Source organism: Benincasa hispida, chromosome 2, assembly GCF_009727055.1.
Source record: "Benincasa hispida cultivar B227 chromosome 2, ASM972705v1, whole genome shotgun sequence".
NCBI lineage: Eukaryota > Viridiplantae > Streptophyta > Magnoliopsida > Cucurbitales > Cucurbitaceae > Benincasa > Benincasa hispida.
This window is the reverse complement of record NC_052350.1, coordinates 17,121,820-17,136,689: the sequence shown is the minus strand read 5'-3', so window position 1 is coordinate 17,136,689 and position 14,870 is coordinate 17,121,820. Positions and strand designations below refer to the sequence as shown.

The 14,870-nt window shown below is 34.3% G+C and overlaps 1 protein-coding gene and 1 pseudogene across 1 annotated transcript; both read right to left on the bottom strand.

Moving 5' to 3' along the window:
* Positions 1-4,776: 4,776 nt before the first annotated feature.
* On the bottom strand, positions 4,777-7,554 carry LOC120071719 (pentatricopeptide repeat-containing protein At2g37230). The gene has a single exon (XM_039024101.1). It carries the CDS (start codon positions 7,374-7,376, stop codon positions 5,094-5,096), a length of 2,283 nt encoding a protein of 760 aa, XP_038880029.1. The 5' UTR covers positions 7,377-7,554; the 3' UTR covers positions 4,777-5,093.
* A 4,086-nt stretch (positions 7,555-11,640) lies between these two features.
* Positions 11,641-13,746, bottom strand: LOC120071995 (annotated as a pseudogene).
* Between the last annotated feature and the right edge of the window lie 1,124 nt (positions 13,747-14,870).

Here is a 14,870-nt window from a genome sequence, read left to right as displayed (position 1 = left end):
CAAAACAATCTTTCCTTATGTTTATTGACCTTGCATGCTTTTGAATGATTGTTTAAAAACCAAGTTTGTGGATTTCAAAATTTGAGGGTATTGGCTTTTTGTTTTCAATTGTATTTTGAAGTTTTGTATGTGTTTGCACTTGTTTGAATTCCATGTAAATTTCTTTATTAATGAATGAAAAGAAATCATTTTTGATTCTTGCGTTGGTCTTTAAGAATTCCTTTTCTGATTCCTTTACTTATATCTTTTGTGTCTTGCATCAAGCTGTGATACCTCAATGATATTATTAATGTTTGATAACTTACATGTTTAGTTAGGCATTAGAAATATAAGAATAGAACCTCACTAAATGAAACATATTTTTTATTTCTCATACGTGTAAGCCTCAACTCAAACCTCCTTTTGAAATTTCTAAGACATTTTTATAGTTCTTTTTCAGCCATGAAAACCTTGCTGATCTCCAAAATTTGGGGATGAATGAGGTTCGAGTTGATGCGTTCTAGTTATAAAATTTTTGAAATTTCATTTAATTTATTTAAAAAAACTAATAATTTCGGGAGTAATAAGCAAACTCCACTATCAAAGCAAGGGAAAAATCCCAGTGATATGAGTTAAAATTGGAAATGGCACTTATGTGTAGTTGGATGCTCGTATGACACCCGTGGGGGTAAGCCACAACGAAGTTAAGTAACCAAGATCAACGCGTCCCAACTCCACTATCTAAGCCAAAGTAGAAAAATACAATGCATATATGCTTAGATAAGAGTTAAGTTATGAAGGGCACTTGCTCGTAGTTGGATGTCTGCATGACACCTGTGGAGGCATGCCAAAATGAAGGCAAACCACCTGAATCGATGCATAGGTAGTCCTATAAGAGAATAATTAACTTGCACTTAGGAAGAATTTTTACAACAAGAGAACCTTCAAACACATTATTGGATCTGAAAGATTGAAATGTTTTAGAAAGCGAAAAGAGTTTTGAAGAAAGGGCATGCCACATTGGAGATCGATTATATATTTCTTTAGAAAAGTGAACAAACTTGTATTCTTCAAACACCAATCTTAAACATTTGTAGGTTAGACAAGATGAGAAGTGGAGCTAGTGCGTTAAGATCACAAAAATGTGAGAATGAATTATTTTATGAATGCTCGAGGACGAGCATTGGGTGAGATAGCTTGTAGAAATACAAGTTATTATTATCTCAAAGTTTGAACAATTAGGACCTTTAGTGATATAAACGCATTCATTATGAAGAAAAACACATGAAATTCCATACATGCAATTAACTCATACAAAAGTATCCTTTTAGTAAAAATCTACTTCAATGATGCATCTTAACTCAGGATCAAAGAAATTCACCAAGTGTTGCAGACCAAGCCGATGCAAGGGTATGCATCCAAGAATGTTCGATGCAAAAAGGATACATTGACTCGTGCTTTTTATGTCAAATCACCACTTGCAGGTATTGACATCTACTGGTGGCATCTGAACATCTCAGAAGTGGCAGGTGGTTGGTCCAAAGCATGGAATTTAATGCAAGTCCAATCACCAAGTTGCTGGGATTTGCCTATAAAAAGAGAAGCCAACTGTTGAAGCACAGTTAGACACCTTAGAGCCAGATAGTTAGAATTATCTTCAGTAGTTAGACTCTGTTGTCTGCAAGCAAGAAATGGAAGGGAAGATATCATTCCATCATTGATCAAGAGAACCTGTTGGAGATAAAGCTTGAGAGAGAGATCTTTATCAACTTCTTCACCAAGTTGGTTGAAACAAACATTAAAATCAAGCCAAACAGGACAAGAGATTGAACTTTGCAGCTTCAATTCTTCCTTTTTACATTTCATTTCCATTTCCCATTTCATTTCATCAAGTTGAGGTTGTTGTATAATATTTGCTATCCCTAATTCAATCTTACCTTTTGGCCATTCAATACGTCTTCATCTGTTTACATTTCAAATTATTTGTATTTGCTAGTTTCCTGACTTAATGAGAGCTTGAAATCCGGGCTTAAATCATCCTGATGAATTGATTAAAGTGATTAAGTAGTTAAATCACTTGAGAGAGCAATTTAACTATAGAATGTATTAAGTCAGGGTGCGAAATAGGTTTAGAGATAAAGTTGCTCACATTTTTTGTCTGTTCTTTGTAGCCAACTACATGCCCCTAGAGTTGGGATTATATGTGGCATTTTCATTGAGAGATGTTGAACTGAATATGAATCGAAGAATAGAAATTCTATCACATAGCACATACATTTATATTGTAGACAAGCATTTGTATCATCTTCATCTCATCTTCATTACGCTTGCTAATCCTGCTTGGAATCAACGCATACCACTTACACTTAAAACCATTCATTCATAAACTCCTTTTTCCCTCTGAACTTCTAATTCTTCTTACATGCATGTCATTAGCTCAGTGTAAATAACCAACATTTCTGAAGTTAATTAGGAAAAATCTGTATTAAGTCCAAAAACAAGGTATGCGTTAGAAGCATTCTAGAGTCCCTACGTTCAACCTTGGACTTACCAAGAAACTTGAGTTAGAATTATACTTGGGTCTGACTTGAGAGAACTTCTACGCATCCACTACCAACACATTCCCTAATTCGCTTACCTGGAGAGAAATCACTCTTTCATCCATCTCCATTCTTCATTCATCACCATTCTTCTCCATCATTTTATGTTTAGAATCAAAATCATAAGGCGAACATCGATAAAGTTCGAAATAGGTTGGCCTTTTGAAAAAAGAGTTTCTTTTCTAAAGCGGATAGTCTTACTCTCATTAAATCCGTCCTAAGTGGCATTCCGGTTTATTTCTTTTCTCTCTATAGAGCTCTGAGGGAGGAGTGCAATCATTTGGAGAGATTGGTGTGGGACTTCCTTTAGGAAGGGGTTGATGAAGGGAAAGGTATTGGTTTGCATCTTATTAAATGGGAGATCATCGAGAAACCGGTGTCTTTGGGGAGTCTTGAAGTTGGTAACCTTAGGACTCGAAACAAAGCCTTTTTAGCCAAATAGTTATAGCGCTTTTCCCCTAAGCCCAATTCCTTATGGTGTAGGGTTATTGCTAGTAAACATGACCCTCATCCTTTTGAATGGCTGGCTAGCTAAAGGGATAATGGCACTTACCAAAATCTTTGTAAAGATATTGTGAAAGAGCTCCCTACTTTTGTTCCTTGGGTCCATTGTGTGGTTGGGGAGGGGGGAGAGATGTATTTCTGGGAAGATCAGTAGGTAGGAGAGAGACATCTTTGTAGTTCTTTTCCCGGATTGCATCATTTGTCTTCTCTTAAAAATTATTTTGTGATAGGTTTTCTCGTTTGGACAGGGAGCTCCTACTCTTTCTCCTTCGAGTTCCATCGTGTTCTGTCCGATAGGAAAACGATGGATGTTGTTGCCTTTCTTTCTATTCTTGAGAGTCACCCCTTTCACCTTAGAAGGAGAGATGTGAGAGTCTGGAGCCCTAATCCTTTGAAAAGGTTCTCGTGTAAATCCTTTTTCATTGTTTGGTTAACCCTGCTCGTGGGTAAGTCTATCTTCTTGTCGTTGTGGAGGATTAAGACTCCTAGAAAAGTGAGATTATTTATCTGTCAGGTTCTCCATGGTCATATTAGTACGCTGGATAGGCTTGTTAGGAAGATGTCATCGTTGATTGGCCCTTTTTGTTGTATTCTTTGCAAGAAGGCTGGGAAAGACGTGGACCATATTCTTTGACATTGCGAGTTTGAGAGGTTTTTGTCTGGGATTCTTTTTTTCCAAACATTTGGTATGATGTGTGCTCATCGACGAGACGTTAGAAATATGATCGAAGAGGACATCTTCAATCAACTATTTGGGGAGATAGGTTGTTTTCTCTAATTGGCTAGTATTTGTGCTATATTTGGGTTGTGTGATGAGAGGAATAGAAGGGTGTTTAGAGGAGTTGAAAAGAACACCAGATATTCGTGGTCTCTTATTCGTTCACGTTTCTCATTGGACTTCGATCTCTAAATTTTTTTTGTAATTATCCTATGAACTTGATCTTGTATAGTTGGAGTCGCTTCTTGTAGAGGAATTCTCTTTTTTGAGGGCTTGTTTTTTGTATGCTCGTATATTCTTTCTTTTATTTTTTTCAATGAAAGTTGTTCTTATCAAAAAAAAAAATGAACCCATAACTCCTTAACCCTTTGACCTTCTTTTGATGTTCCTACTACCATAGACCAACCCATGATAGTTTGAACCTTGACCTATATTAAGCTTAAATATTGTAAATGTAGTGGAGTACGAATAGAAAGTATGAAAAATTCTAAATTCTCATATACTAAAATGTTTTCAGACACAAGAATGGGCAAATCCTCATCTCAGCGTTTGATAAATTCTACGCCACCTGGACTTATTTTTGTACAGGAAAGAACACTTGAGAAGAAATAAAAACCTCCGCAGCTCCACCTTATGTTTCCTACATGGCTGTGGCCTCTTCATGGATTGAGATCAGGGAAAAGAAAATGATTATCCAATGCTTTTATTTATAGTAATTACTAAGAACACAAAACAAATTCTAAAAGAAAACCACATTTTGTTGTTAATATTCAATGCAGAATGACAGTATTTAAACTTTACATAAACTATTAAAATGCAAATTGGATTTCACAGTTTAATATTTCATTCTAATCCTCGAATTCTCTTTTCAGTAATTTGTGTTTATCACAAGCAAGGCAAGCACATGGGAAAAGTTGAAATTTCAAGTACATGTGGTTCTATAATTGAAGCAATAAAATATGAAACTTATAAACGAAAGTAGAACTGAACTCCTTGAATCCCCAGAAACTTTTGTATGTTTTTCTCATCAAGCCATAATGATAATATACATCTCTAGCACGTTTCAGATATTACCAGGAAACTTTTTTAAGAAAATCAAAGCCCTTAGTATTCATCAACTCAACAAACTAAAATCATGGGGAGGAAAAAAAAAAGAACCCTACAAATTTCAAAGCTACAATTTGAGTATATTGGATCAAATGACAACCCAAGTGTTATTCAAGGTTTGAAGCATGAAATATCATTTCAAAAGAGAAAAAGGGACCAAATAAACCAGGGGATGTGTTGATTAATCAAGCAGCTAGAGAAGGTTTCTTACACCGTTTTCTGTCTCCACCCTTCATCTTTCTTGAGAGAATATCAGCTTGCTTTGTGTTCCCTTCCTGATTCAGGCTTTTGATCAAATCATCAAAACTGCCCCAATCATTAGCCCCTCCTTTCTCCATTATCTTGCATAGAATTGCGTATGCATTCAGTGTCTTCCCCGCTCCCAACAGCGCATCTAGTACCTTCTCATAACTTGAGAATTCTATGTTGCATTCTCTTTCCAATCCAAAATCTAAAAGCTTGAGGGCAGCAATGGTCTTCCCCCTTTCACAAAGAACAGATAAAAGACTGTCAAAATCAGGTGGGCAATTGCAACTCATTAGCAAATCGATTCGTCCCAACGCTTCTTCGACATGACCTCTCATTAAAAGGGCTTCCAGGATTTTGGCAACCAAGTCTAAGTTTTCTGTTATTCCTTTATCCAACATACTGTTCATCACTCGGCTTGCGGTCTGCACCCTCCCATCTGTAAATAGACTTTCCATAACTGATCTAAACAATGCCGAGTCAGGATAATGCCCACTTTCAATCATGCTGTCCAAAGCTGTTTTAGCATCAGCTGGTTCACCTTTACTTAAGTAGCTCTTGATTAGCAACTTATAAGATTCTGCATCCCTAGACACATCCCTCCTACCCATGATTTTCAATATTTCAAATGCCAATTCAGGATTCCCTTCTTTGGAATGGCCACGGATTAAATTATTAAATGCAACCTCATCCTGAATACCCTTCTTCAACAACTGCCGGAAAAATGTATCAGCTTTTCCAGTCTGCCCATGGTTGCATAGATACTGAATTATAAGGTTATACGCACTAGCCTCCATTTCCAAAGTACTTTGTGGCCTCAATATGATTTCTTTTTCTACAAGCTTGTCAAGCAACTTAACTGCCTTATCATACATTCCGGCTTTGCAACAGTTCTCAATCAAAATACCGTAATGCCCAGCCTCAGTTGGAATGCTTAATCGAATCATTGCTTTCAGTACATGCATAGCAGCATCCAAATCACCATGCATACACTGGCAAGATAGCAACCTCATGAAAATTGAATTGTCCTTTGGAGCAATATACTTATCCACCATTTCTGTCAAAATTTGTCGCGCCTCAGACATTTTCTCTGCATCGCAAAGACCAGGCAGCAGTGTCGAATAAGTAATATCATTTGGCTTCACACCAACAGCCTTCATCTCTTCAAACAATCTCAATCCATCATCAACTCGACCAGCAGAAACATAACCTTTTATCATAGTAGTATAACTTATCACTGTTGGTACAATATTCTTACCCTTCATCTCAGTAAAGAACTGCTCTGCCTCCTCCATCATTTTGAACCGATAATATCCATTAATCATTGTGTTGTATGTAACGACATCAGGTGAAATACCTCTACTCTTCATGTCTTCGTAAAACCTCTTGGCTGTCTCAAGCCTCAACGACAAAAAGAAACCCCATAGCATCACATTATAGGTATGGCGAGTTGGTTCTATTCCTTCATTCAACATAGCATTAAAGTACCTCTTCGCCATCATATACCGCCCCCTCCTCAAAATCACCTTAAATAAAGCATCATAAGATTTAACACTCCTCTCAACACCTAATTCCTTCATCTTTTGAAAAATTTTCACAGCCTCCTGAACAATCCCAGCTTTACCATAACTCTCAATCAATATAACGAATAAGTCTTCATCCCATTCAATGCCCTTATTGAGCATATCAAGAAGAATGCAACGGGCATGATTAAGCTTTGAAGCCCTACCCAGAATCTCAATTATTTTCAAATGGGTTTCGCGATCATGCTGGAATAATCCAGCTCGCTCTACCCACCGGAAGAAGTTGAGGGCATGGTCCGAGTTCTTAGCAGCATGTAACACATTCCAAACAAGAGAGTGATCAAATTGAGGAACCAACGACCGAATCGAGTTCTGTAAACGCGTTGTCCATTCACGATTTGCCATCATTTTACAAATAACATCCTCTAACTTTTCAGGGTTACGAGGCTTACCTCTAGGGGTTCTTCGCTTAACTTGTTCGGCGCCATTAACAGCGACTGATTCCGCTGGCTGAGGCACTGCCGCATCAGAACTGGCGGATGGACCATTGGGGCTTTCATTTTGAGTAGCTGTGGAGATGGGTTCTTGAGTGGAGCTAAAGAAATGAAGTGAATAGAGGGCGGTTGGTTTCGGAATCGAAGAACTGGAAAGAACCCTGTAATGGCTAGAATGAAGTTTAGATACAGAAATGTGAGCCATGGATGATGAGATTTGTTCGAATCGCCAAAAAGGATTTGTAAACAAGCCTTGGTCAAGGTCAAAACCTCACTGCATTTGAATTTTGTACAGACAGATCTATGAACACAGCAGAGAGAGAAAGTGTGCTTAGGGTTTAAGGGAGAAGAAGCCTTGCTAGTTGCTTCTCCAGACGAAAAAGACGAAGAGAATTACGAATAGCTAGCAGCCCATTTCTTCAGAGTAAGCCCATCCTGGAGCTTACAAGATCATTGTGGCCCATCGAAATTACTCGGCCCATCGTTTTCATAATCATAAAAACCGGAAAAAAATGTCAATTTATAGTATGAAGCACAAATACTTCATATGAGACAAAAAAATCCGTATTGGATATTGATACTTTCAGATATGTATCTGACACGCGATTTGACGTATCTATTTGTACGTGTACTTTTTTTTAAAGAAAAAAGACAAGCAACTCATCTAATATTTCCTAATCTAAAACTAAGTAACCTATTTAAAAAGTTCACTACTCGAGTCTAAAACTAAAAGAAAAAAATAAATAAATAATTCACCAAACTCTAGATTAGAGTCATCTAATCTCCATCTTCACATTTGAGTCCTCACAAAGGCTACCAAAATATAAACCATTTGGATATCTTCAACAATTCAACGAAGGAGTTCTTTGTTTATCTTCATACTTCTCCCTCTAATCTTCTTCTTCTTCTTCTTTACAATATGAGTCACTTTCCTATTGCATTTTATTAACTATTAAACTTCAGATCTCAGATATTTCTTTTTTTGTATTATATTTCAGTGTTTGTATTCTATTTTGTGCTATTGTTATTAACTTGTATGCTAAATTTATCTATATCCTATATTTTTTTAAAAGAAAAAAAAATGTATCTTCAATGTATCAGTATCCTCGTTTTTTATAAATATATATATTTAAAATATATATAAAAAAAATGACGCATCCTTAGACGTATTCGTATTTTAGTTTTTTTAGAAATTGACGAATCTCCGTATCCGATCGTATCCATATCGTGTAGTTGTATCTGTAACTGTGCTTCATATATACCTTTAAAAGTATGGATTCAATCAATATAAAAATCATCATCTATCAACTTTTGGAAGTGTATCAGTTTTATACCCTTTTTTAAATTTCGATTGAAAATTTTTATGTGAGACTTATAATTGTTTCAATTCAACTTCTAAATTGTCACAAGTTAATCAATATAAACCATTTTACTAAGGTTGCCTTTGAAAATCATCAATAACTTTTTGGCCCTTAATTTCAAATTATGTAGGTCTCCTTTGGTAATAATTTTGTATTTTTATTTTTTTTTTTTTGAATCTTAAACCTATTTTCTCCTCATTTCTTATAATGATTTGCATCTTTTTAAGTACAATGGTTGAATTTTAGCTAAATTCCGAAAACAAAAACAAATTTTTAAAAGTTTTTTTTTTTTTTTAGTTTTCAAAATTTGGTTTGGTTTTTTAAACTATTAGTAAAAAGTAGTTAATAAATGAATAAAATTGGAGATGGAAGTAGTATATGTAGCCTTAATTTTCAAAAAAAAAAAAAAAAAATTGGTTACGAAATGATGCCTTAATTTTAATTAATTAATTAATGTTTTGATGATAACAATCCTACTTTTATTCACTAATAATTTTAGCGTCTTAAAATGTCCATTGCGTAGAGCTCATAACTACGATTCTAACACAATTTAAATAACTCAAATCGGAGCTCAATGAAAGAAGAGATGGTTGAAACAAGTTTATCGAAAAGATCTTGAGTTTATGACATGGCAGAGTTTTTTCATCAGAGTAGACCAATTAAAAGGTAACACTTGGAGCATAGGAAAAATGACACATGGTGAGCTATTGATTTTAGGATTGGTTTTAAAAAGAAATTGAATTTAAAAAGAAAATAAATTTAAAATCAACAACTTGGAGCATAGGAAAAATTACACATGGTGTTATAAAAGGTCTTTAATGTCGGTTTTAAACCGATATCAAAGATGGTGTACAATATCAGTTTAAAATCAACAATAAAGACAACCGACATTAAAGATCTTTTATAACACGATCTTCAATGTCGGTTGTCAATCTACATTAAAACCTTTTTATGTCAGTTTTAAACCGACATTAAAGCCTAGGATTATGGTCCGCTTTTTTATATTATTGTCCATTTTTTTAAATGCCATTGTCCAATCCATTTTTAACGTCGGTCAAAAAGTTAAAAACGACATGTCTCTAAAACCAAGGTAATCAACCTGTACATGCACAAAATAAATTCTTAATTGCTTTCACAAGTCCATAATAATAAGTCACAAAAGAGGAATTGGATAATAATTTAACTCTAAAACCAAGGTAAACAACAAATTATGAAAACTCATAAGGGTTACATAGCAAAATTAAAATTTTATTAGATCCAAACAACTTTTATTGGTATATCAAAAAAGAGCAAGAACTTACTTTTAAAACTAAAACTTGTAAATACCCTCCCCCACCCACAAAAAAAAAATAAAAAATAAAAAAAATAAAAAGTGCACACACACTTGTTGCCATTATATTGTGTTTTCCGAATAGTCTTTCAATTACTCATTCATTATGTTCTCTCCACCATCCACCAAAAATTTAATCCAAATTGAAAACATGACTTCCTGCAAGTAGAGAAAAATGGGCAAACAACATATAATAAGAATTCAACTACCTCACACAAAAGAATTTATGAAATTCAAGCTAGGGAGCTATGGAAAGACAACATTTAAACAACCACACAGAAGGTCGAGATATCATTTAAACAACCGGCATTTAAACAATTACATTTATGCACACATATATAAGTATGTACATAAATTCTCAAATCTTTGATTTCGAGTCTTCATGGAAATTTGCAAAGAAGGCTGAGATATCATGTTCTTGTTATAAACAACCACACAGAAGCTCAAATCACACAATAAAACTCCCAAATATGCCAAAACATAAGCATAAGCATATGAAAGAGGAAATGAGGAAATCAGCATCTCCAACTAAAAAATTTTACATTATCCATATAATTAAAAAATAAAAAGCCCCCTAAAGCAACACCAAAACTTCAAGCAACTAAAAAGCTCAACTAACGGATACAAGACTTCAATCAAATGAAACCTCAGATAACATCTCCAACTAAAATATGATATCGAAGGTCAATCTTTGACATGAAGATAGTCAATCCTAGATTACCCAAACAAGATTCTAAGGACGAATTGTATTCAAATTGACGAAGAAACACAATAAATGGTTAAACAAGAGACAACAAAAGATTCGATGATGATAATGAAGAATTAACCTAATCCACAATGCATGAATAACCCACAAATTACTATAGTGCATTCGGATTTATTTAGACAAATAATGCATAAATATAAACGACCAAAGATGCTTAAGAAGTTCCACTACCTTAAGGAAGTCATAAACAACTAAGATATGACTACTATAACTGTAGGATAGTCATAGCATTCCAACACTGAATCTAATCCAAAACTTTATAACAAATAGACTTTTAAGATAAGCATCACATAAATATTATCTTGAACTTGTTATTAATGTTGTTATGAAGTTCTTTTTGTGTTGGATGCACCTTCTCCACTTGGTAACCTTCTTAAAACATGTCCAATGTAATCTTCCTATCTTCCTTCCAAATTCCCAAGAATCAAAATTTGGCCTTACACGTCAAACTTGAACCTAACAAAATGAAAAACTTTACTCAAAATCATTTCATTATTGCTCAAATGAGTTAGCTTAAAAATTCTAATTCAACTAGTTTTGTACATTTAGTTTTTGCATTCATGAGCAACATCATCAGTGGTTGTCTCATAACTGATTTACTCTAAATTAGTTTAGTACATTTAGTCTTTGCATTGATTGATTTTACTTCAAGAACATGGTGTACTGAAATCGAAAATAATAAAGTTTTTCCCAATGAGAAACTGAAACTGAAATTTAGCACAATTTAAAAGTAATGCAAAACTTCAAAGCTACGCCACCAGTCTCATTGAAAAAAGAATGCACGACCTTACAAATATAACAATGCAACTAAACCCTTTGAGAAAATAGCATATTTCAGAGTTTAAGATGGAAGCCTATCTATCAACAAAACTTCTTTTAAAATGTCACAATGTATGACCCATACTCTAGAACATCTCTCGAATTTAAAATTAAAATAACAACAATAAAAAAACAATAAAAAGAAACAAGAACATGGTACATCCCTGAATTACTTTTTACCTATTTAAGTGGATTATTGTCCAGCTTCAAACATATGAGATTTGGTAGTGATTTGAAAATTGCGCTTGTCCATCTTTCCTGCAAGTGTTTGTTTAGCTCTTAGACAACAACAATAGATAATACAATGTGCTTACAATATAGATTCCACAATGACATAGTATGAAACTAGAAAATGATCAAGAATTACAACCGATAAACTTCAAGCACAAGAGCTAATTCTACCTAGAGGATGATAGAAACTAATCTCTAGAAGTTTAATTTGCTATAAACGGTAATAGTGCTCAGGCAATCAATAGATAATACAATGTGCTTATAATATTTAATTTGTTGTACCCTTAAGTTATTATTATTATTAAAACTAAAAAGCATAGAAAATAAGAATAATAAACAAATAAAATTGTCACATTATGCTTTTTCTTTTGCGCGAAAAACACAAGTAAACAAATATACCTTCACCCACCTTTGATATAATAGTATGTGAATCTCCAACATTGGCAACATAGAAATGATTGCTAACTAGCAAAGCTATTGAAGCAATAGAGTCATCGTCCCTTAAAGAATCCTTTTTTGAGTTTAAAAAATCAGCATCTGTTTGTTGATACATTTCACTTGAGAATTGATAAAAGAGACTTTTGGTGTGAGTACAAAATTATTAGGACCCAAACGTCAAATTGCTTTTAAATAGAAAACAGTTACGTGAACATATAAAGTAAAACTTAAAGATCCTATATTGTTAAACTTGTGGGAAGCTAAAACAAAATCACCATATAAACCTAATGATTTTATCTTCATAAATAAAAAAAAAAAAAAAGGCATAAGGGAAATGAAACACACTGATAGCTAATTTGTTATCCATCAAGATTTTTGAGTGCTTCATCAGATTCTCAAAGAGATGGTCCTTCAAAAACTCTGGAGCTCGGGATCCACTGTGACCTACAACCACATGTCAAGAGGTAAGTATTTCTGCTATTTGTAATATCGGTAAGATATTCATGGTGGCTTCTATAATTTGAAAGATTAGTAATTAGCATCAATTATAGATTAAAAAATATTAATCTTTGATGATGATTGAATTCAATCGTCAAAATTAAGTAAAATGAATGACATGGATAAATAAAGTTGAAACCTAGGATTGTTTGGCAAAGTGAGGAATCTCAAAGTGTTTGATCTTCAACCCGGACCATTTGATAGCTATTTCATACAGTTTGCAAGCTTTGCTATTTACTTTTTAAAAACATTTTCTTAAACCAAACCAAAACTTGAAAATTAAAAAATGTACTTCCTAAAATCTTGATTTTGTCTTTAACATTTTGTTAAGAATTCAAATATTATTAAAGGAGGTTGAAAAGCACACCAAAAATTGGTGGGAAAACAAGCATAATTTTCCAAAATAGAAAGAAAAAGAAAAATGGTTATCAATGGGACCTAGTTGAAACTTAACACCTAAATTTAATTCGTAACAAGACATCACCTAGAAATTTGACAGATTAAAATTTACTAATAACGGTGTTACATCATGCCACTGCAAGAATGGTAGGAGAATCTAACCATCAAAGATACCAAAAAGGTAGATGGTTTGACCATCGACCTTCGAAATTTTAATATTAAAGAAAATTTCCATGGTTGCTCTCTTTCCTCTAAAACTCGAATACCCCCAACTAAGTTCCCATCTTCACTGCATATCAAACCAAAGATAATAAGTTTACTGTAGATCTCATTGGAATTCAAAGTTTAATAGACTAGGTGCAATAACAAGAACAAAGCATTGTGTTCTTGTCATCTTCAAAAGAATAGAATAACAATTTAGCAACATAACTTCAAATAAATAGAAGTATGTTTTATTCAGATGAATCCATTTAAACCTTTTCCATCCTCTACTAGTATAGCCACCATCTTCATCTTTCTCTGAATGCTTATCAACAAGCAGTCCATGGTTTTTCGATGCACCTGTATCTATCATCACCATGTGACTTATTTTATATTCACACTTCTAGGTGTGAACAAATCCAAGATTGGAAGGCAAACTCCTCCAGATATTGTTGATTTGGACCCTTCTATCGATTATTTCTATATGTCCAACCTGAGCAATCACATTCCTTATATTGTAGCTACATACCATCTAAGCCAACAGTTGCACAATCACATCATTACAGTAATCAAAAGATGCAAACCTCATGAAAGATTCAAAAGCAGTAACAAAGAACAAATGTAGCAAAAATAAATCCCCACATCATAAATAATTCAATATTCAAAACTTTGATTTCTCTTACAGGTTCTTGATATCAAAATTATACCAAAATCTAAAGAGAGGGGCAAAAACCAAGAAGAAAAAAAAAACAAATATAACAAAAAGCCAAAATAAGACTTTTAGCGGGCGTCAATCTTCTTCATCTGGTCGCATTGCATCAATATGGATCAAATAATCCATTGGGTGTACATTCAGAGATGGATAAAATTTCTTTTTACCCTTATTTTTATGTAAAGGATCTAGTGGGTTAGGTAGCTTTTGCTATCTTTTTTTCCGTGTGGGTTTTCTATGCTCCTAATGTTTTGGGGCATCTCAACAATTATATACCTGCTAATCCGATGCCCACCCCGCCTCATATTGTGTCGGAATGGTATTTCCTACCGATCTATGCCATTCTTCGTAGTATACCTGACAAAGCGGGAGGTGTAGCCGCAATAGCACCAGTTTTTATATGTCTGTTGGCTTTACCTTTTCTTAAAAGTATGTATGTGCGTAGTTCAAGTTTTCGCCATATTCACCAAGGACTATTTTGGTTGCTTTTGGCGGATTGCTTACTACTAGGTTGGATCAGATGTCAACCTGTGGAGGCACCATTTGTTAATTCTGTAAGAGTTAAATCGTTCGAAACTATCAGAATATCCAGACTCATTTCTCTCCTTTGAATAGAGGATATAGCAATTTCTCTGGGATTTATCAGTCTAAGCAGGAGACAATATACTTTGATGTATTGATGATTCTTTGACTTAGGAATCATCCCATCTCAATTGAAAACGAAAATATCTTTTTAGGACGAAATCAAGCTCCGCTTCCGTGTTTTTGTTGTATTCCTTTTTATTTGATCATCCCTCACCTCTCTCTCAATCTCATCCGCGGGTATCCCTCTCAATAGATCCCTCTTGCCCGTGCCGGGGAGAAGTGGTTGCTTCGCTTCCTTAAGTAGAGTGCCAAGAGCTTGTAGAGAGCTATCAATCATTCCGCATTCACTCAGTTGACTA

Bases quoted from the DNA above. Each gene is read 5' to 3' on its own strand.
- LOC120071719 (XM_039024101.1), bottom strand. From the start codon at position 7,376: ATGGCTCACATTTCTGTATCTAAACTTCATTCTAGCCATTACAGGGTT.